General features: G+C 43.1%; 1 protein-coding gene across 1 annotated transcript in view; it reads left to right on the forward strand.

The window, feature by feature from the left end:
* LOC101995388 (nuclear body protein SP140-like protein) overlaps positions 1-24,138 on the forward strand; it is a 40,193-nt gene that overhangs the window by 4,189 nt on the left and 11,866 nt on the right. The window contains exons 2-10 of the mRNA XM_026786375.1: positions 1,902-2,064; positions 2,946-3,111; positions 5,148-5,231; positions 9,221-9,298; positions 9,656-9,739; positions 13,956-14,060; positions 14,785-14,838; positions 22,065-22,130; positions 23,972-24,049. Coding sequence (XP_026642176.1) covers positions 1,902-2,064; positions 2,946-3,111; positions 5,148-5,231; positions 9,221-9,298; positions 9,656-9,739; positions 13,956-14,060; positions 14,785-14,838; positions 22,065-22,130; positions 23,972-24,049 — 878 coding nt within the window. The remainder of the gene's footprint in view (positions 1-1,901; positions 2,065-2,945; positions 3,112-5,147; positions 5,232-9,220; positions 9,299-9,655; positions 9,740-13,955; positions 14,061-14,784; positions 14,839-22,064; positions 22,131-23,971; positions 24,050-24,138) is intronic.

The following is a 24,138-nucleotide window of genomic DNA, read 5'->3' on the forward strand; positions in this document are numbered from 1 at the left end:
TACAAAAGATATTTCGGGGGGAGTGGAGAAAATCACTGGGAGACCTGAGGGGGAAAGGGAGAAGCAGAAATGATATGAATACAGCATTCATGTATGAAATTTTCAAAAACATGATAAATTTCTAAAGTAAACTAAAGGCAAAAAGAAAGAGGTGCCTTATTTTTTTTTTAGTTTTGTTTTTAATTAATTATTTAGGTTAGCATACAAAATACTGGTTCTCATCACGGCCTCTTCATACTTACGTGTCACAGTTGAACTTGTCTCCTCCCCCACTTGCAGGAGCTGGTTCTTTCCTTCTACCCCGTGGGTTCCAGGGTTGAACTCAGGTCATCACACAAGAGGGCAAGCTCTTTGGCCACTGAACCATCTCACCAGCCCTCCTGCCGCTTGTTGTGTAGTAGAAATTTGCTAGTCGGTATTGATTTCCTTCTTCCATTAATTGAGACGGGGTCTTGCTAGATAGCGCAGGCCTGCCTCGAAGTCACTAGGTCAGGGCTAACAAATGCCTCAGTGGGTAAAGGAGCTTCCCAGGCAAACCAGGCAACCTAAGTTTGATGCCCAGAACCCGTAAAAGAGTGAAGAGAGAGAAACAACTCCACTCCATAAAGTTGTCCTCTGACCTCTACATGTGCTAATACTGTGACGGCGTAAATTCTCAGTAAAATTATAAAGAAAGTAAATCACTATGTAGGCCATGATGGTCCTTCTGCTTCAGCCTCCAGGATGCCATGACTACAGACCCTTGTACTATCCTCAGCTCTCTTGCTTACGCCATTGTATTACCTGACATAATTTGTTTCCATTTGTCCACCAGAATGGTATTGATAACATGAGCAAACAACTCCCATGTCTCTTTGGGCTTCTGGGCCTCCTTTCCCTAGAAGGTCCTTTCCCTGGACTCTGTCTTTGTGCAGAGAGCAGGGGCCACCTGCGATGTTAGGCACTGTAGCTGAGGACAGCATGGCTAATAAGCGCTGGTTCTGAGTTGTTAGAGAGACCCCCCCATCACTGCAGGGAGGTGGGGAGCAAGGAGGAGAGAAGAAAGCATGCGGAGCAATAGAGGATGAGCCACTCAGTGTGAGCTTGGGTAGAACGCTTTCTCGGTCCTGGATCAACCGCTTATCAATTTTGCCTGCACACATGAGCTGGAAGAAGAGGGTGTACCAGTCTTTGCTGTTTCCCGGTACCCTGCGGTCAATGGATTGTTTCATTTCTGTTGCTGTGATAAGAGACCCTGACACAAAGTGACCTGGTGGAGAAGGAACTTATTCTCTCATAGGGCCAGCTTTCCTTCATTGCAGGGAAATCTAGGCTGGAACTTGAAGCAGCTGGTCATACCCATAATCCAGAGCAGAGAGAAGAGAATGCAAGCATGCCTGTCAGTGTTCAACTTATTCCCGATACTTAAGGCTGCCCAGGATCCCCCTACCTAGGAATTGGTGCTGCCCACAGTGGACTGGGGCTTCCCATAGCAATTAGCATAATGAAGACACACCCAGACTGATGGATCCATAGACCACCTTAACCTAGACAGTCCTTTAAGACTCATACAATCCCTGATGGTTTTAGAGTATGTCAGGTTGACAATTTAAACTAATCATTGTGTTGGGCATGGTGGAGCGTGGTTTGAATCCCAGTACTCAGGAGAGGCAGGTGAATCTCTGAGGCTAACCTGGTCTACATAGCAAATTCCAGGCAAGCCACACTTACAGGTGATAGCCTGTCTCACACAAATAAAACCCAAAGCATCACAACTTGCGCCACTATTTTAGATGTATAAAGTTTCAATTTTACTTCAAATCATTCCTTTTAGCGGACCTTTTTTTTATACCAGAAGTTATCCAGTCATTGGTAGCCTCTTGTAAACCAGTTTATACTTATACATGAAATGTATCCCTTAGGGCAAGCTCAGAGTACCTGAGCGAAGAGGAGTCACCTGACTATGGGCTCATCTTCAAGTACTTTAGAGAAAATAAGGTGGAAATCGCGAGTGCCATCACAAAGCCCTTTCCTTTCCTTATGAGCCTCCGAGACCGCGGCTACATCTCTGAGCAGAAGTTCCGGGTGAGTGAGGAGAAGGAACTCAGGCCTGACAGTCAGCCTGCCCTGTGCTGTATTCCTCTGAACCTCGGGATGCAGCCAACAGGCTGAAGGGCCTCCAGGGAGTAGGTAACTTTACTTCTTGGAAGTCAGAGGTGACAGGAGAAGCAGGCATCACAGGAAACATTCCTATTGGTCTCTGCAGTAACCGGGGCTGAGGTACATGGTGACAGGGGAAATATGGGATGTGGGAATGCTCTAAAGGGCAGAGCACCCCAGGTTTGCTTGTGCAGTTTGACAACAGAAGCTAGAATGCAAGTGGACATGTCCAAGCAGGGCTTCTTTACAAAACCTACTTATTCCAAATCCCAGAGCCTGAGAGCTTTGAAAGTCACAGGCAGTTGGGTCACATGAGAATAGAACCAGAAGTCATACTTGCTTCTTGTTGTTCAGGTGCCGCTAAGGCCCTAGAATGTTGGTGATGGGGTCCCGTGGGGATAATGACAAGCCTTCTCTTTTTTGTGCATTGTCTTTGCCCGGTGGCCAGGATGATCACTTGGTTGCCTTGAGCTCTGCAGACCAGGTCAGTCTCCAGGGAGTTCCTGTCTGGTCCCAGCCTCTCATGGCCTGTTAGGGCCGCAGTGGAGCATCTTGGCCTGGCTCTTACAGACACATCCTTTGATTATTCTTCAGAGCTACTCTTCCCTGTCAACTGTGTGTCAGCATCAGAGCTGCTCTCGGATAAGCACGGGTCTGTCATTGCAGAGAGGACATGTAAGATGTCACCTCATCAATGCAAAACTGAGACACTTCACAAGAAATTGAATGGCATTTGAACCATTCTAAGCCTCTCTTATAAATTCATAAATCCATTGTGACATAATTCTTCCTTCAATATTTTTAAGAATTATCAGCAAAGTTGTGAAAACCAGATCCCACCGGAAATAGTGTATGACATCCTCAGTGACCTACAGAACAAGTTTAGCCTGCAGCTTATGAAAGTGATATTCAGCCCGACGCATCTGAAGGCCTACCCAGATTTAAAGGAGACTCTAAAAAACTGCCCAAATGGTAACTATAGCTCTCACCTGCTTCCGGGAGTTCAAGACAATTTCATTCATTCATTCATTCAATTACTCATTCATTTTTTTCATTGATAGTTGACATGGAATTTATTGAGGGACTGTGACATGCCAAACACAGGGGTAATGTAGGAAATACACATGGCCCATGTAGTCAGTAGCTTACACATAGGCCAAGTAACACAGAGATAAGTGTTCAGTCAGAACCTGAGTTTCATACTGTTAAGACACACTATGAATGGCAAGTTCCCTTAGAAAGGAGCTGGCTCTCTGGTACTCACAGACATGCCCAACAACCAAAATGTGTTCCTTGTATCAGAAAATTTACCATTCAGTGGAGTCCTACATCAACTTCCTTCTTTGACGAACAGAGAGATCACAAGGGAAACCCCTCTTGGACCAGGCACCAGAGAGGGCACGCTGTGTCAACTTAGAGTATGAAAAGAAGGTGGGCTCTCAGAACTGAGGGGCTGCATGTCACATGAATGTGAAGTCAGCAGGTCCTGGGTAGAGAACAGCCTCTGTAGCTCCCACTGGTCCCCTGTGGCCTCAGCTTTCCAGCTCCCCTACCTCTAAAGGACTTTCAAGAAGGTACACCCTCATCAGACTCCTTATGAAGAATATTTTTACATTTCTTGGGTATCTTTCCCTTTTTCCCTCATGTCTTCTGGGTCTTGTCTCTTCATCTGTATCAGTTGGTCACCTTGAAATGCAGCTCTTTAAGGTACAGAGTTGGTGTTTCACTTCTCGCCGGCCACCTGAGGGTCACTGGCAGCCACTTCCTGTGTTGCCGTTCAGAAAGCAGTCTTTCATTTCACCCAGCCCATCCTTCCTGGGGAAGCACTGACCCCCTTCAGGAAGAGGAAGTACTAGAGTGTCTTCCTTGACTCAATTCAAGCAGAGTCTCTCTATTTCCCTCTCTACCTCCGCTTTTTCTTCTTTCCTGCATCCTTGAAAGATGTTGACTTCCCCTCCCTCCGTCCCCTCCTCCCTCCCTTCCTCCCAGCCTTCTTCCTGCATCTATAAAGTTTTATTTTTTCTACAGAAGCCCCTCTGCCTTTCTTGACATAGCTGTGTCACTTGTAAAAACATTTTCTGCCTTTGTTTTAACCTGGAATTGGCTTTCACTGTCCTCTGACATTTTTGAGGAGATACAAACCATGATTGTTATTTTCCCACTGCTGTGTCTAACTTTCCAGGGTACCAAAGGGCCTAGAAGGTTGCCCAGAAACACCAGAGTCCAGTATGCACCTGGCTATAGAACTGTGAGATGCAGCTTGGCTCACAATTCAGATTCCTAATCGCTTTTTTCCCTTCTCACTGATTCATGTCTGCTTCTATTACATGCTCTGCAAGGAAACTTCAGCACCCACTCAAGCCTTGAGCAGGCTAGCTTGCCAAAACCATGGTTTTAGATTGAGTGGTTATTCAAGGAGTTTCCACAAATCCATTCATTTATCTCCAAAAGCTTGCAAATTTAGAGGGCAAATTCTTCTTCATTCCATTTTGTATGTTAAGCAGATACTTAGACATATGTAACTTGGTCAGGCCAAAGTCAAGCCTGAGCAAAGGACTAGCATCCCTCAGAACACACTGTGGTGATGTTGTGTGAGGCAGGATTATGGGGTTGCTAGGATCCCTGAACGTGGTTCTCATGGGAGATCTGGGGCGACATGAGGAGTGTGCTGGGCCAGATACAAAGGTGAAGCGGAGAGATGGTAGAATTGGAGCCTATCACATGGGGATTAGAGCTCTAGGGTCAAAGGAAGCTCAGAGATGAAAGGAGGCTGTACTAAAGAGCATTGACATCAACAAGGAAGGAAAGGGCTGAGGCATGTGTGATGCTTTATATTGTAGAAGAACAGCACTGGGGACCAAAAGATGAGAAGAAAGTAAGAGGGGTGAGCAGAGAGAAAAGAGACAGAGCAAGGCTCTAGATGGGTGGGGGCAAGTATCTCAGATGAGGTGCTGGGAGGTATCTGCCTCATCGCTGTCTGATTCGGTCATTGCCATGTTTCTCTTCAGTGTCCAGCAACCACAGGACTCCTCAGAGGACAAATGGAAGAGATGCTGATGAGAGGCCCAGACTGCCAGCACTTGTCGCAGAAGGTGATTATGTTCTTAGACTGCAAATTACCTCACTGGTGCTGTTTTCCTGTCTTCACCCTTCTCGTCTCACCATTTCCAATGCGCACGCGCACGCACACACACACACACACACACACACACACACACACACACACACACTTTTGTTCAGCTTGTGGCTGCTGTCCCCAGTGGGAGACAAGAAGGGAAGGAGAGTGAGTCTCCGAATAGAAGGGCTTTTGGGTAATTAAAGGGTACAAAGTCATAAAAATGAAGATTAGAGGCAAGAACGGGAGATTCCTAAGCAGACTTGAGTTTATCTGAATCAATCTGGCTTAATATATAGCCACATATTACTTAATAATGGGGATGAATTTCTGAGAAATGTGCCATGAAGTGAGTTCTTTATTGCATTGACACTTTAGAGTTCTCTGCCCCTAAAGATCCCAGTTATTGGGTCAATCACTCACTGATCATATCAGCCTATGTGATGTCTGTCTTAACGTGGTCCATCCTAGGTTAAAATGTTATCATATGTCACACGAATGTGTTCTCAGGATGGAGTTTGATAAGAGAGTGAAAAATGTAAACACATTTGCTAGAGATCACACAGGAACAATGAAATGTGGCATTAGGGGAAATATGCGGAAGGGGGTATAAAATTAGACGACGAGAGAAAGGACAGAAATGGAAAGGCAGGGCAGCAGTCAGCAAGAGAAGGTCAACTCAATAAGCTCCATAAATAGATGCACGGTGTAGAGACAGCAGTGTGGGAAGATGGTGCTGGAGACGGGAAAGGAGATGGGGCCAGGCGGGCTGCTCACAGACGCTGGCAAATCTTGGAGGTACAAGCATGCCCACTCTTTAGGCAGTGACTTGATAATCTCTCAGAGTCCCACCTATTCATATCAGGTATGAATTCAGGTCATTACCAACTGTCTTTCATGTTTTTCCTCTTTAATGACCCAGAAACCTTCTTTACAAATGAATGGAGAAGGCAGATCAGAAGTCCAGAAGGTGATACGAATTTCTTTTCTTTTTTAATTAATTTATTTTATTTCATGTGCCCTGATGTTTCGCCTGTATGTTGTCTGCATGAGGGTGTTAGGTCCTCTGGAACTGGTGTCATGAGCCACCATGTGGGTGCTGGGAATTGAACTCAGGACCTCAGGAAAAATAGTCACTGATCTTAACCACTGTGTCATCTCTCCAACCCCACTGATACAGATTTCAATGACCTATTTTCTAAGTAGCTTTATTTCTCTGTCGTTACAGAGAAGAACCTTCATTCCTTTTACCCCCTTTCCTGTTCACCAATCCATCATCCATGTACCAACACAGCCATCTAGTTATCCATCTACTGCCTGTTTATACATCTATCCATTTATCTATCCACACATCCACTGACGCACCCACGTACCAATATAACCACCCATCCACCTGCCAGTCTGTTTACCTATCTACCCATCTGTCCATCCGTTCATCCATCCCTCCAACCATTCATCCATCCATCTGTCCAACCACCGTTCATTTCTTTTCTCCCACCCCTCTCCACAGATGGCCAGATTATGGTCAGCTTTTGAATTGTTTTCAGGAGACACAAGCAATATAGAAGTCAAATTCAGGCTGGTTGAGATTTTTCTTGAGTACAGATTGTACATCAAGAGAGGGAAGTTGAGAACTCCAGATGGAGCCATCAAATCTGGGGCTCTGAGTGACTGTTAGTTTTACCTCAATAGACATGAGATCTTAATATCACCATTTGGGGTACAGTACTGAGGAGGATTGATCCCATTTAGCTACTTTCCCCTTGGTTGGGCATGGGGAGTACACCTGAAATTGATAAAACTCTTGGAGAAGACCTTTGAAGAGGATTTGGCAAGGGGATCTCCTTCTTTGTCCACGGTGAACAAGACTTCCTATGACATGAAAGGATGCTAAAACAGAATATGCAGAAAGGGCAGAAAAGAAAAGTTTAGATTCAAATTTAAGCTGGAAAACCCAGAAACAGCAAGTTAACTAAAGAGAACAGACTGAACTACAGAAATGAGAACAGTGTGTGTGTGTCTGGGGGAGGGGGAGAGCTAATATCAATTATAAAACAAGGTGCAGAGTTTAAAATGTGGAGAACGTTATGTAAAGGGAAGATGCTGATAGATAATGTAGGAGAGTCATCAGCCCTACGCACAGAGAAAAGATAAAAGAGAATGAATTAAAACCCAGTAGAAGGCCAAAGGCATGTGCTGCCAAGCTTGATGACCTGAGTTCGATTCCTGGGACTCACACGAAGGAAAAAGAGGGTTGATTCTTGTAAGTTCTTTTGTGGCCTCCATGTATGTGTCATAGTATGTGAGACACTCTCCCATCCCCAGATAAATACAATAGCAATAACAACAATGTAATAATAGCAATAAAATTTTAATTCAGTTGAGAGCAAAAATTATCTTCAGGGAAGAGAGAAAACAGATTAAGATACTGAAGGGACAGAGATACTAGCCAAACCCAACTCTTGGCTTAAGGTGATTGAGGCGTTAACTGTGAGTTTTCAGATTATTGTCACCAACTTTTCAAATGGCCGTGGAAAAATGTGCAAGGGTGATCAGTCTCTCCCAGGCACTCTTATCTGCTCCCATCTGTAATCCCCAAACAGGAACCCCTGGACTTGCCTGTCAGTTTCCCCTTCTGCAGGCTTGGATGTCTTCACACAGGTCTCTCAGCATGCAGCTTTCAAAGATTCCTCTATCCAGAAGTTCTTTAAGAAGATGCTTGTGTACCTTCTTCAATTAGTTCATCTATAGTACAGAATGAAGATGGTCTAGTTCTCAATAGACTCAGGAAATGGCCAGTTAACTGGAATAACAGACATATTTATATAAGATGTTTGGGTCTCTTGGATCTCTATAAATAATAAGTTGGCCACAGGTACAGCTTGGTGGGGAGAAATTTATACTTCTTTTTCTATTTTCCTCTTGTTTGGCAAAGATATCAATGAAATAAATCAATTCATTGTCGTTCCCCTAAAAAAAAAAAAGAAGATGCTTATGAAGTTTCCAGTGGTATTTGTTTTGGCAGCAGACCTGCCTCCTCTGCTGGTGTCTCTGTCTCAGCATGAGACACTGTTTCTCCCTTCCCAAACAGGGTTGTTAGTGACTGCCCCTCACCAGTGTAACCCAGTCTTCCACGTATCACCCCTGTCCATCTTCTCCCTTCTCCAACAGAAAAAGCAAATCATCTCTCTCTCCTATTTTAATTTATTTTTATCTGCACCACATACTTGATTGGTGTTTAAGGAGGACAGGAGAAAGTGTCAACCTTGCCTCTGAAATTGCAGAGAGCTGTGAGCTTTTGGATGGCACTGGGAATTGAACCTGAGTCTCCTGGAAGAGCAGCAAGCACTCTTAACTACTGAGGCATCTTCCCAGCCCCTCGCTCCCCCACCAACATAAGATCTCTTGTTTTTACCTTACCACTTCAGAGACAGCCCTTAGTCTCAGATGCCTTTTCTCATTCAGTCTTGCTCCATCAAAGGCATTGTCTCCAACTCTACGAGACACGCAGACATGCAGTTGGCACATCCTCCTTTCCCTTTTAGTTCAACAACTTCTTGCTGTTATAAGGATTCCATTCATTTTTTCCCCTAAAGTTCGCACCTTCCTGTCTGCCTCTCTTGTTCTTCAAGACAATAGATTGTATAAAACATTCTTAGTTATTTTGACTCCCTGGTTCTTCTTGTATCCTTTGCCATTTGTGTAGAACAGGGAGAAGGGCTTGTGACTCCTGTTTGGAAGAACCCGATTTCTAGGAGAAGAATACGTGGATGCTTTTTTTCATGTTGAAGTGGTGGCTGCTGGGGAAAGACAGTGCCTTGCTCTACTCGAGCTTTGTATTACACAGTCAATGTCACTTTGATCCCTTGTCCTCCTTATTTTCTTATATTCCACAAGCTTCCTGGTTCCCACCTGAGCAAACTGAGGTCCCCCTGCATGGTTTGTTGTATTCTTGTTTCTTTTCAGCATCCTGTAGTCCTGGAAGTTCCCAAATGAATGATGAACAGGCAGGGGAGGTACCTAGCTTCCCACAATGCATCGGAGGTAAATGAGCCTTTATTTGCCAGTTAGCTAGTGAAACTGCAAGAGAGAAGGTGCCTTTCTCTGCCCCCCCCCACTTATCCTATTCTTATATTCTCATAGAGAAGAAACCATAGAGGCAGCAATGGGGGTCAGAAATAATGAGGAATGAAGTGTGCAGAAAAGCAACAGATTTTGGCCAATGTTCTGCCTCTGGTGGCAGAGGCGTCATGTCAGTCTCCCCTTCAGAGTCCCCAAAACAGAGACCTTCATCTAGGAGACACTAAGAAAGCTTAACTCTCCTAGTTGTCACTGGTGGCTCCCCTACTGTGTTTTTCCTTGGCCATTTGAATCCACTGAGTCTTCTGTTCCTTTCTACAGAGGGAAGTAGATCTTGTGAACAAATGTTTGATGGACAAGAGCCCCAGGATAACAGACCCTCATCAGCACCAAGACCTGAAGCAGGTGAGCAAGGGGAGTGTGGTGTGGTCTGCAGGGTTCTGGGCACTAAATTCTGAGCTGGTGTTTCCTGCTGCGTTTGCTCTGCACACATTGTGATGAAGAGATGCTCATGCCCTGGCTATGGTTCTTTATAGTGCCCACAGCATTCTGGGAAAATTCAGGGAGAAAAAAAGTCTTGAGAAACATCATGAAGGAATATTATTTGTGGTAAGGTACTCACATATCAATTTAGTAGGAACCTGCGGGACCAGACAACACTCCTTGCCTTTGTCTTTCCACAGCCACTAAGGCCATACTATATTGAATTCATAGGACAGTTTCTTGCTCTCATTTCTTATTCTCTATGGAAACTAAGAAGCTCATAACTTTTAACTTCTATGCAGGTTGATCATTGTTGTTGTGTTTTCATAAACTTGTTAAAGTGCTCAAAGAGGTTGGGAGAGTTCAACTGTTAAATGTCAGGCTCACAACCAAATATATATATATATAAGGAGGGCCCACTTGTTCGTCCTGGCCACCCAGAACCAAAATAGTCACATAGAAACTGTATTAATTAAATCACTGCTTGGCCCATTAGTTCTAGCTTCTTATTGGCTAATCTCTTGTATATTAATTTAACTCATCTATTAATCTGTATATCACCTCGAGGTGGTGGCCTACCAGCAAAGTTTCAGCATGTCTATCTCTGGCGACAGCTCCATAGCATCTCCCTCTCACTCTGCCTTCCTCTTCCAATGCTATAGGCCAAGCCAGTTTTCTTTATCATTAACCAATAAAATCAACACATAGACAGAAGTACTTCCCATGCCATTTCCCCTTTTCTGTTTAAGCAAAAAGGAATGCTTTAACTTTGACATAGTAAAATTATATATAATAAACAGTTATCAAGCAAGAATTACAATATTTATATCTACTTTATCTCTTACCATAACTAAGGAAAACTATATCTATTCTTCAGCTCCATCAAAGACTCTGAGAGGATATAATATTACCTAAGTAAACAGGAAGTACATTGTAAGCAACTTCCAAAATTCTAGAATTGCTACCTGGACAGTTATCCAAAGTTCTTCTGTAACGTTGGAGCATCCATCTTCAGCCTACAGGCCCATAGTATCTGGCAGGAGTTTCCACGAAGCAGGAAATTTCAAATGCAGTTCTGCCTATCTTGGCAATTTGTCATTCACTTTCTTATGTGTCATGCAGAATGTCTGGCAGACTCTTTCATGAATCAGGAACCCTGAGGGGTCATCTCACCTTTAGGCAAGTTTAGCAGTTATTTCTCTGTGGATACTGCATGTCCAGTTCATTAAGCAGTCCAGGCAAGTGCAGTTTCTTGCCCAAATGGCTAACCAACTCCATAAGGAGCCTCTTTGATGCCCATCTTCCTCTTGAAGTAGCTTGTACTGCCAGGAGCAGATGTGTCTCATTGCCATGAAAAGTTCTAAGTTATTAAAACATTTTAAATGCCATATTCTGTAGTCTTTGGAAGATATGAAGAATGCCTATCCATCTGAAATATATCTCTATACATATAGAAAATCTAACTAACATGACTACAAGCTTGACTATTATAGATGAGTATTAAATTATATTTCTTAATTATACATTACATTTTTAAATTTTATGTGAACTACACATACACAATACCTTAATCAAGGCCAGAAATATCCATATACAGTGTAACAAAATTTACCTTAAATTTGTATCAATAAACCGAGATCCATACCAAAGCAAATTATTCATCTCTATAGCATATCCCTCTTTAAATGTAAACAAACAATTATGAAAAATATTTGGGAATATGGACATAGTTCTGTCCATACTGCTTCCTGCTGTTTGGAGGTCACTGTTAATCAGGTCTTTCATGGTGCATTCTATGTGCTAGGTTCATCTCAGTCAGCAGTTGGGTGAAGTAATTTTTGAGGGGTGTTTAAAGCAACCTTCAGGGTGTCTTGTTTCATCAAACCATACCAGCCTGGAAGCAATCCAAAGGTTCTCATCCTCTGTGGAAATGAGAGAAGAACCTCTTTTCCAAAGCAACATATCTTTAGACCCAAATATGGAAGTCATGATACCTTTATAATATACATGCTGATTTAGCTTAGCAGCCCATACAATGAAATGTCTCTCTGTACTTAGCTCATTCACAGTCCAAAAGTTCAAAGGTAACACAATAACATACATAAATTCAGAGACTCTTTTTGACTTTTTCATTTTTACATGACTTATTTTTCTTAACTGCTTTTAATCCATGCCTATCTGTACTCTGTCTCTTTAAAGACTTTACCCATTTTTAAAGCATTAACTTTATTTTGTGACCCTCTATACTCTTTTTTTTTATAGTGCTCAAAGAGGAAGTATTGTATCATCTGACTGCTGTAATTTAATGAAACCCAAAGCTATTCAATCAGTATGATTTTGGCACTTTCCCTACATTCTTTAACACACATGTCATCCTGCCTTCCCTTTATTCTGAAAACCCTTAGCACTTTGTCAAGAGGGGAATTGTTATAGTTGTAATTCTCTAGAAGCACAGGAATCAATGAGTTTCTGGTATGTTTTAGAACTTGACAATGACAAGAAGATCAGAGGTCAAGTTTCCAGATGGTCTCACCTGGGCTTAGGTGGCTAGATTCTCATGATCTGAACCCAAAGTTTATGTCTTCGACTACTCAGGGGAGCCCACAAGGGTCCAGCAGAAAGAGGTTTTATTTAGCAAATAGGGTTTCTTAAAGAGAACGGAAGAAAAAAACATCACGGAGAATTACAAAGCATGTGAATAGTTTAATATGAGATAGTGGAGTCCCAGAAGGGTAGCTCTAGAAACTATTAACACAAAGGCAATGTAAAATGTGGTGCATACTGAGGAGGTAAAGAAGACAGTAAACGTTAGGAAGAGAAAATCCAGAGAGCTAGCGAGAGGCACAAAGGCCTTTCCAAGCAACGTTGAAAATGGAGTTGCTAGGAGAAATAACTACCACCTAATGTTAACTAAGGAACAGCTATACTTGTGAGTCCTGTTCTCTATGAGGCAGGCTGGGGCTGGCTGGGAGTGGGAAGAAGGATTGTGTTCAAAGCACATGGCTTCTAGGCCACAGCTAAATTCACTTGGAGCTTTAAGAAGAAGGAAGCTCATTAAAGGGGGTAGGGGAGAGGCAGAAAGTGAAGCAGAGAAAAATGTAGAGCTCAATAAAAATCAATAAAAAAAGGAGAAGGTAGCTAAGGGGCTTAGACTCTACAAAGCAGAAGTGCTTAGCAACAGCTGCTATGAAGACATCAACCCAGCATTTGGAGGGTGACTGCTGCTGATTTCAAATTTGTATCATTGCTTCTGATTGGCTAGATTTCAGAAGTTTGGTTAGTGATTAGGTAGTCACTGGCCAGTTTGACTGGTAAAACTAACAAAAGTTATCCTTTACTATTTTCAGAGAACAGTTTTATTTTTGTCACAGAATATAAGAACTTTGAAAATCTTACAACTATATGTAGCAAATTAAAGGAAATTTAATTTGGAAAAATGGAAAATAATGTACATTGTGGAAAGAGATAGCTCTATTGGATCCTGGGTGTGACTGCTACAGCAGGTTTTATTTGTTTTTGAGTTTTCGTTGTTTTTGGTTTGTTTGTTTTCCTAGAAAATAGCTTTCTTCTTCATTCAGAATCTACCTTGCTGTGCAATCAGAGAGAAGTGGGGTCTCTTATCTGACACTGTCTCAGGATCCACGGACAGCAATGTTTTAGTTAGGGTTACTAGCCAGAATGCTCGATCACCGGGTGATGAAATAGGGTAGGAGAGCTTGATTCTAGCCTGCTGTTGGATGACAGAGAAGGCGACTCTGTTCTAAAATAATCACACAGATGCCATTCTGATAAAGGGGGCAAGACAGGAGAGGAAAAAATAAAAAAGAGGAACTGAAAGTCAGACAAAAGGAGAATGCAAAAATATTTTAAAGGAATAAGAAAAGGCAGTGGTTCAATTTAGATATAAAAAGGCCATGTGTCCGATGCTTGGAATGACAATAAAAGACCCCAGTCAAGTGAGTTCAAAGCCATCCAGGAAAATTAGTTGGCACCATGTCTAACAGTGAACACAAAGAAAACATGTGAGGGCATAGCCCAGTGGTAGACTGCTTGCCTAGAATGGGTGAGGCTCTGAGTTTGGTACCCAGTATTGCAAAATTAAATAACAAACAAACCAATACCTATAATTTTGGCACAGGAGCAGAGCGATCCACAAGTGAAAATGAGATGTGTTCCTGTGTCATGTGTCCCTCAGCATCCTTGCAAGTGGACCCAGAAGCAAGGATGGAAAGCAGCCAATCAGGTAACTAATAGACAAGGCTGCACAAGGTTGTGGGTTAGGCATGGCTGAGAGAATGCCACAGCATCCAGCTTGTGGTCCAGTCCATCCCTGAATCCAGTTCTTTGCACTTGCCCGCTTGGAGCTAAAGAGAAGCAGGAACCCTTTGCGGAGCCACATTTGAGAGGATGGAGTTGGTTGATCACATATGGATGAAGTAGAAGCAATGCATTCTTAAAACTGGTACTTACCTTGTCTGCTGCCTTGGTGCACTGAATTGCACCAGTTCTTTCTTGCCACCTAAGACAGCAGGTAAACGTCTGCAGCTAGATAATGGAGTTGCTTTGTTAGGGCCTTAGGAAGGACCTGAATGAGTACGAGCTGCTGCTAGTGAGGAGGAAAGAGTTCAGGCCAACTCTTCCCAACCCAGTGTGCATTTTCAACCAGACTCCTCAAGTGTGTCAAAGAACTAATCAGGGCTTGCCCAGAAATTTCCCCACAAAATTAGTATTTTATCTGTGAAAAAAAATATGTTAAGATTTAAAATGTCCCATTGGGGGTGGGGGAGTCAAAAATGGCCAGCACCCTCCCTGGATTCCTAGTTCTCAGTTCAGCAGCCTTAGGTTCTTCTAGAAGGAGGAAAGGAATGATGGTTCGAACACGGATGGAAGCAAAGCCTTTGCAGTATGCTAAGATTTGTAATTTCTCTTCATTATTTCTTACCTCATTGCTATTTATTGTTTTCTAGATACCATAGAGACTGGGAACAACCCTACTGTAGAAAAATCCAAGGGGAAGAGAGGTAAGGAAGCAGATGAGAATTTGTGTGCCTTTGGTGTTGTTGATAAGTTATTTAGTGCTAGAATTATTATTGTTCTTGTGTGTGACAATGGGGTAGACTGTGTGACCTCCCCTGAGTTCCTCCTTGCCCTTGAAACCTCTTCTCCTAATGACAAAGACCTTCTACACAAATGATTAAGATAAGGCCTTGTTTAGTGGGGACAATGTCTGACTGCGGTGTAGGGTGACCACTCTGATTTTATGGGTCTGAAGAAGTGGGGAACCTTCTTTAGGTGGTGGCGCATGCCTTTAGTCCCAGAATTCAGGAGGCAGAGGCAGGCGGACCTCTGGGTGTTTGAGGCCAGCCTGGTCAACAGCACAAGTTCCAGTACAGCCAAGGTTACACAAAGAAGCCCTGTTGGGAAAAACAAAACAAAAAAAAAAAAAGAGGAGCCTTTCTTAGATGCAGAGAGAATGGCTGTGGAGGAGTCATCAGAAAGATGCAAGACTGAGGATGCAGGAAGGGACCAAGGAACTTGGGTGACCTTGAAGACGTGGAAAAGGTGAGGGAATAAGTTCTTCACGAGGAACAGATGAAGGGCTGGGGACACCTACACTTGAGACTGGGGAGATCCAGGTCAGACACAGAACTGATATAATTTTAAATAAACCCGTGATGTTTAAAGCTACTAAATGTTTGGTAATTTGTTCTCAGAGAAGTAAAGAGTAGTACATATTTTGGAATAGTGAGGAATTATGTAATAGTCTTCATGACAGTGACAGACCACATGTATGATAGTGGTCTCATAAGATGGCATTACTGTGCAGGGTTGCAGTTGACTTAGTCTGTAAGTACATTGATGGTTGCACAGTGAGAAGATTCTAACGACATATTTCTCAGAATGTACCCCATTGGTAAGCCAAGAATGTGTTTTCTGCAGGTGAGATATAGCCCTATTATAGTCATAAATATTCAGAAGTAGTATTGAAGTTAGGCAATGAGGAGAGACTAAAGAATTTGTTTGTCATTTGTCTTTTGTTTGACAGGGTTTCACTGTATAGCTCTGGCTGGTCTAGAGCCTGATGTGTAGACAGATCATGTTGGCCATGAACTCACATGTCTGCTTGCTTCTGCCTCCTGAATATTAATATTAGGGGAAATCCTCACTCAGTTGCTGGTCCCTTGAGGAGTAATTTCAAATTACTCAAATTAGAAAAGTCTTAGAATGCTCCAAGCAGTGAATTCAAAGACTCAGGAGGAAGTGGCAAGCACTCTGAGAAAACCTACATTCATTCAGTTTATCAACTGAATACTCTTGATATTTGATCACATGGTCATTAACTAGGGCTCAATGTTCTTTGCAGTTCATATTTAAGATAAAATTTATAGTGAAAGGCCCAAATCCTAAGTACACCCTTTGATGAATCCTGCTAACTGCATTATTTTTACAATAAAAGTCTTATGGCAGGGCTGGAGAGATGGCTCAGTGGTTATGAGCACTGGCTGCTCTTCCAAAGCACCTGGATTCAGTTCCAAGCACCCACATGACAGCTCTCAACTGTCTGTACCTCAGTTCCAGGGGACCTGACATGTTTGTACCAATGCACATAAAATAAAGTTAAATAAATTATTTTTTTAAAATCTTATGGAGACACAGAACACAAACAGGAGCCTGCGAAGGTTCTCTGTGTCCTTTCTGCCCACTACCCATCAAGGCAGCCACTTTTTGTTCAAAGATAACTTCATTTAGATTGATTTGTAAGTGCTTTATAAGTAGGATTTTCCCAGCATGATCTTTGCTGTGAAGTTTCCCTCCCTTCTTAGAATGACTTTGCTATTAACTCACAGTGAGGTACGCAGTGCCAGTTGGATCTTTTTATTGCTAATGAGTATATACATTGTCTGAATAGCCCAAATTTGTTTGTGTGTTTTCTCCGATGTTTCCCGCTTGGGATACTATCAAGAGCATCCTTGCAGAAGCCTCTCTGAGGCTTTTATATTCTTACAGGGTAGATGTCTTCTTGTCCCTCTGCCAAGATCCACAAGGACTGTGTTCCGAAGCAGGCCATGTAGATGCTGCACACATAAGTCTATGTGGGGACAAAGAGCATGGCGTGCCGAAAGTCCCTGTTTTATAAGGCAACGGTGGCAAATGTGACCTTTTCCCTGTGGCATTTAACAAAGTTGATGAAGAATAATTTCTGATTGTCTCTGACATCTCTAAAGTAAAACTCTCTGTTTCTGTAAGGGGAAGATATGTGGAATGTCTGGCCTTCACACAGGTCCTGAAAAAACACGTCCCTAAAAAGACACGTTTAAAATAGTTGGGTGCCTCTAAACAAGACATTCTGAAATTACTGAGTGTGAACGAGAACAGATCATGAGGCACACAACAAAACTCATTTTAAGAGTTTATTGAGAGAGAAAGCGAGGTGCACAGGCCTGAGGAAGTTGGTGCTGGAAGAGAGCGTGGGGAAGGCATGAGCACATGGACTTACGTAGTTGCAGCATGCATAAATCACTTGACCACACTACACATAGGTCACGTAGGGCTTGAGGGCCTTGGGTGGCTATGTAAGTTGCTTGAGCTCTTGATGGCACATGCACGGCCCAGAACCTGGAAATACCATCACTTGAGGTGGCTAAGCATTTGTCAAAGTGCTACGTGATGGAAATGATGACATTTCACCCTTTTGTTTATTATAAAAATTTGGGAGGGGTTAGGAGTGTGGAAATGGGGTGTCAGATCTCTCGAGGCTACTTCCTGCTGGCTGGTGGGTGTCAGAGAGTTGGGGTGCTTGGCCACGTCTTGGGGTAGTTGATTACTTCCATGTTTTCCAGGGCCTGTGTAACTGTCTGGCTGGCAACTTGAACCTGACAAGATGCTGGCCAGGTAGAATATTGTGTTTAGAAAAATTTTGATCCTGGTGACTAACGGAGGAGGGTCCCAAGATGGAGGATAGAGTGGGGTTCCCCAGGGTTCCCAAGATGGAGGAGAGAGTTTCCCAGGAGTCCTGAAACCAAGGAAGAGTTAAATGATTCTTATCCTAGGTGATCAGGGAAGAGTTAAATGATACTTACTCTGGGCCAGTCTGGTCTGTTCAAGTGGGTCCTGCTCTATGGGTCCTCTTGTATAAAAAGGTACCAGGTATAGGTGGCCTGAAGCAATGTACCTTCCTGTATGTGTGAGGGGTGGGGCAGTAGTTCCTCTAAGGTTTCTATGCAGGAATGAGATGGGGAATAGTTAGTATTAGGTTGAGGTAGGAGATTTGAGATAACAAGGGGTGGGCAGCATTGGAAAGTAAGTGCAGCATCTTCCACTAGTGCCCCCTGGAGGGAAAGAGCTTGGGAAGGAGGTAAAATTTGTAAGCCTTTCTAAGTTAAGAGATGGGACAGATTGTAGTGGCAGAAAATAGTGATGGGTGACCCAAAGGTTTTTTTGACTTATGATTAAGGAGCTCAGCAGCTGCTAAAGCACATTTGCAGGGTGCCCAGCCCCCAGTGGTATGGTCTAGCTTCTTTGACGGGTATGCCATAGGCACAAAGGAAGGTCCCAACTGATGCCCTAGAACCCCAAGGGCATATCCTTCCTTTTCTGTTACATAGAGGGAGAAAAAATGAGTTAGGTCTGGGAGATGGAGAGTTGGGACCTGGATAAGGGCTTGTTGAAACCTCTGGAAGGATTTAATAATGGTGAGGGGCTCATTTGCAGAACTGAGACCATCTTCATATATGGGGTGGGCAAGAAGAAAAAAAGAGAGGATTCAGGAACACAAGAAGCCAGCTGTTCCTAGGAACGATAAAATCTCCTCTTTTGTAGAAGGGACTGCAAGAGACTGGATTAGTTTTTTCCTCTCTAAGGTAATAGCTTTTGGGGTTGGGATAATAGTTAATCCCAAAACTATGACCTGAAAGATAAACAGTTGGACCTTAGAAGGTGAGACTCTCTAGCCCTTTTTGGACAAGAAATTTGAAAGAGCAGAGATATTAGTTTGGCTGATCTCTAGGGACAGACTGCAAAGTAAAATATCATCTACATACTGTATGAGTTTAAAATTGGGGAGAGACAATGAGAGTAGATCAGAAGCTAAAGCTTGATCAAATAGATGTGGGCTGTCCCGAAATTCCTAGGCAGGACAGTTCAGGTGAGTTGTGTGGAGAGGTGAGTGCTAGGGTCAGTCTTGGGGTTTTACCTGAGAGGCTGGTAGAGGAAGAGATACATTGAAGCTGGGAGGTTGGGAGGCTAGGAGGAGAAGGAGAGGAGCTGCTGGCGAGCCTGGGGTGAAATGAATGGGAGGAGCAAACAAAATAGAAGCTCCCAATTCAGCTAAAATAATCTCTTCCCATAAGAGGTACAGGGTAAGTTGGCATGACTAAAAATGAGTGAGTGAGAGGAATACCTTTGAAAATGCAATTGTGTGGTGGGGTCTGATGAGTTAGATAATGCTGTCCTCCTACCTCAACAATAGGGAAAGCAGAAGGAGATGTGGGTACCCCAAACTCTCTAAGTACCAAGTATGGGGCTCTGGTATCCAAGAGAAGGGAGATGACCCATCCTGATACTGTGATATTTACCCATGGCTCCCTATTACAGACGACAGTTGTGGTCAGGTCAAGGGAGCCTGGGCAGCCTCAGTCATCCATGGCCAGACTGAGAAGGTTAGTTTGGGAGTTGTCTGGGTCTGATGTCTCCATTCCATTATGTGCATGAGGACAGTTGATCACCCAATGTCCTTCCCTATGGCACTTCAGACACAGTCTTGTTGGACCAATATGAGGATTAGGGCATGCCCAGGCCCAATGCCCCGTTTTACCACATTTAAAACGAGGGCCCGGTGGCTCTTGAGCCCCAGGATGCAAGGGAGTGGCACAGGCAGGATGGTCAGTTGCCTAAGCCGGTCAAATGGTCTTGGCCAGCATTTGACATTTCTGTCTACGGTTCTTATCATGCCTTCCATGGCATACCTTAAAAGCCAGCCCTAAGACTTCTGCCGTGGGATATCAAGGGGCCTTTCTCCAAATAATTAAGTTTAGACCTAATGTTCAGGAAGCTCTGGGAAAAGAAATGGGTTATGAGGAGCCGTTTGTCCTCTGGGGCCTCTGGATCTAAATTAGTGTACTGCAAGAGAACCTTTGTGATGTGCTCTAAGAATACAGATGGATTTTCATTTGGATCCTGAACAACATCTAAGAGTTTATCATAGTTTACTGGCTTGAGGGAAGCCTTAAGGAGATGCACCAGGAGGCAAGTTGTAAACTAGTCTCTAGCTAAAATACCGCCTGGGGTGTTATAATCCCAGGGTGGAGCCCACTCAGGGATGGCTTCTGCCCCAGGGAGGTGTGCTGCATTAGTCTGGTGAACCTCATCTGCATGTACTCTGGCTCCCAAACTCGCCTGTGCTCCTCAGGAAGTAGGTTATTAGTTAGGATGATAAAAATATCATGAAAGGTGAGACTATAAGATTGAGTAATGTAAACATAGCAGACAATGAGGACTACTGAGAACTCAAGAACAAGGGCAATGGGTTTTTGATCCTACTGCACGTACTGACTTTGTGGGAGCCTAGGCAGTTTGGATACTCAACTTACTAGACCTGGATGGAGGTGGGGGTTCCTTGGACTTCCCACAGGACAGGGAACCCTGATTGCTTTTCGGGCTGAGGAGGGGGGGAACTAAATGGGGGAGGGGGAGGGAAATGGGAGGCGGTGGCGGGGAAGAGACAGAAATCTTTAATAAATAAATAAATTAAAAAAAAGATTGAGTAATGTATTGGAGTTGTTTTACGAAAGAGGTAGAATTAGATGTGTAAGGACACAGTTTTTGTTCTACGTGCGAGAATTCTGAGAGCGAGAAAGGAACGTGTGCCTTGACCATTCCACCCACACTGGCTATCTCTTGCAACAGAACTGCTGCTGGTTGGTTTGGTCAGGGTCGGGTCCCTTAGCAGCAGGCGAGCTGTGAGCAGAGGGGTAAAAGTGAGTGCTAGAATCGGGCAGCTGCCGCAGCATGGCACTGGAAAGGAGGAAGGATCCAGAGGAGCTGACGGAGCAGTTGATGGAGGAAAGAGAGAACTGGAGAGGTAGAAGTAGCTGTCCGCTGAGGTTGGAAAGGTGGGGGTTCATTAGCAGGGTCCAGAGTGGAAATGGGGTATTCCTGCGGCTTAGATGGTATAGTCAGGAACATGTGAGCAGGTGAACAGCTTGTAAGGACAGAGGGCTTAGAACTTAGATAGAAAAAGACTTGGATATGATAACTCTTTCCATCTGCCTGTGCGCTGACAAAAGTTAGAAAGTTCCCTCAGAATATTGGGATCTAAGGTGCTGTGAGGTGGCCACTTTAGGTTATTATCTTATGTGTACTTAGGGTATTTCTTAGTGCAAAGGCAGATAATCTTGGAAACCTGTGAGTAAAGCATGAAGAATTGAGGCTTTAGGGTCTCTAAAAGACATCCCAGGGAGGAAGGTGGACTGATAGTTTTTGAGGGTTTATTTCCCATGGCTAAGAATGTGAAAAAGGTGAGGACCCAATAGCAATTAACCACGAACATCTTTGGGATAAAGCGAGGGTTAAGGGCTAGGTCAAGGTCAATTTGATACCTGTCCATACAGGAATTAAGGACTGGATAGGACCACTCTGAGTGGCCCGAGAGAGGACAACAGTCAGAGAGATGAGGACAAAATTCGAGTGGTGAGGAGTCAAATCTCAGTCCTTAGCCAAGGGGAATAACCAGGGATGAATGTCAGCGAAGGGCTTAATCATAGCCTTGAAGGTTCCCCTCATTTCTTGGAACACCATAAGGTTGCCCGGAGATCAATGATTAAGTCCTGTGGTTCAGAGAAACAGTTAAGCTGACCAGAAGGGAAAAAAACTCACCGATCAAAGCCACTGGATACTTGATAATTCCTTATATCATGTTGATGAAGTCTTTTTCCTTCTCCCTCCCCTTTTGGAGTGAAGTGTATAAGCATGCAGAAAATAAATAAATTCCTCCTGGTGCTTTTATTTCTTTCATATCTCTGTTCCTTTTGCTCAGTAATTCTAATCCTCATGCTTCTACCTTGGAATGTGTGAATTTCATTGAGGCTGACCACCATGAACCCTCACATGACTAAACTGGTTGTTAGAATTTTTCCTCATTTCTAAGATCTGAAATTTGAAAACAGTATCTGAATATGGCTGACATATAAGGCTTAGAGAATTACATTTATATCTTTGAATAATTAATTTTATTATTTTTGTTTTGTAGGAAAAAAGAAAGGTCACAACTTGTCAAGAGTAAAACAGAGAAGGCCACAAACTGTACGGCCAAAAAGTAAGCAAGCAGCTGAACGGAGTTACAGCTGTTGAGTTTTGTAAGGTGTTGCCCATTGCACGCTTGGAGACCTGTGAGCTTCTGAGCCTTAGTAGTGTGTGTGTGTATGTGTTGTATTTACACTGTGCATATGGGTACACATACTTGCACCTACAAGTATAGGCCTGAGGAGGATATTGAATGTCCTGCTCTCTCTCTCTCTTTCTCTCTCTCTCTCCTTTATTCCCTTGATGGTTGTCAGCCAGTAAACCCCAGTGAGCTTCTTGTCTCCCATCCCTTAACATTAGCATTATAGGTGCACACATACATATTTTTTAAGTGGATGCTGGTATCTGAACTCAGGTCCTTATGTTTGAACACTGGTGGCTCTTAGCCCCTGAGTAACCTCCACTCTCCCACAAAAGGTTTATGTAGGTTGTGTTCCAAAGAAGGTTTAATGAAGCAAACAGGTTGCAGGTGTATATGTGCAAATGTGTGTATGTGCCCGCCTTGCTATGGGCTGTTCAGCTCTTTATTAGACCAATCAGTTGTTTTAGACAGGTACAGCAACACAGCTTCACAGAGTTAAACAAATGTAACATAAAAAAAATGCAATACATCTTTGCATCATTAAAACAAATGTTCCACAGCATAAACTAATGTAACACATCTGAAAATAATATTCCACAGCATGAAACCATTCATTTTGTTTATAAATCCAGGCCTTTCAATGTAACTATGGATCTGTCTAGAGAGGGAGATATACGTAGAGATAGAAAAATAATCGACAGTCCATTTTCACAAATGTTCATTCAAGGGCTGGTGAGACGCTCAGTGGTAAAGTGGTTGCTACACAAGTTTGAGGCCCTGAATTTCGATCCCTAGCACCCACATAAAAAATGACATGATTACACATCTGCAATCCTTCACCATTGAATCCATCAGGTTTGCTGAACAGCAAGCTTAGCCAACCAAACTGATGAGTTATGGTTTTGGTGTCAGATCTTGTCAACAGTTAAGATGGAGAGCCACTGAGGAAGACGCTCGACTTTGGTATCTGGGCCTCCACACATACATACAGAGGAACACAACATGTATACATTTGTTTGCAAAAATGCATGCACTGATTATATTTGGCTATTAGAATAAAAGTGATGTCCATATTTTTATTTGTGTTTAAAATATTGAACATGATCAACTTTTGTCATTAGAGGCAAGAGAGAAAGAGAGAGAGAGAGAGAGAGAGAGAGAGAGAGAGAGAGAGAGAGAGAGAGAAAATCAATCTTAGAAGATTTTTGAACAAGTTAATCATGGTGATGTTTCCTACAATCTTATTCCGATAACTTGTGTATATTTACAAACAGTACCCTACCATCTGATTTTAGTAATGGTCTAAGGGATTCCTTCTTGATGGACAAAAGCTAAGTGTCTTTTTCTAAATGATTATCAATTTTGCATCAGATCTATGAAATAGGCTTTGGAATCCCATTCAATGTTAATTTCACCAAAGTAAGAATCATATATTCTTGACAATGACCCAGCTGTGCTCTTGAATGATATGTATATTTTTTGTTTAGAAAGGAGAAATGGTGGTTTTGTCTATCTTTTTGAATACATATTTTGTAAACCACATTTTTATTCAAGTCTCTGTGTAGACAGATTTCTTTCTAATGTGTTAATACAACAGAATCCTTCACAGGCTTTAACTTTGACTTCTACTTGCTTAGACACAACTCATTGTTGTGAGCTCTCATCCACAGTGTGTTCAGAAAGTACTCTGACTTAACAGAGAGGCCTCCCTTGCTCCTTCCCATTTTCAGCTGTTGCTTGGCTCAATCTGCATTTGTCTGTTTCTCTCCTAGATGGTGGCAGAGTTGGTCGCCAGGCTGTCAGGAGAAAGAAAACGGAAAAGAATCCAGGCCGTTCTGCCAAGACCAGGGGTAAGATGGCCTCTGGGGGTCTTTCCCTACACCCAGGGGTAAGATGGCCTCTGGGGGTCTTTCCCTACACCCAGGGGTAAGATGGCCTC

The sequence above is a fragment of the Microtus ochrogaster genome, linkage group LG4 (genome assembly GCF_000317375.1).
Source record: "Microtus ochrogaster isolate Prairie Vole_2 linkage group LG4, MicOch1.0, whole genome shotgun sequence".
Taxonomy (NCBI): Eukaryota; Metazoa; Chordata; class Mammalia; order Rodentia; family Cricetidae; genus Microtus; species Microtus ochrogaster.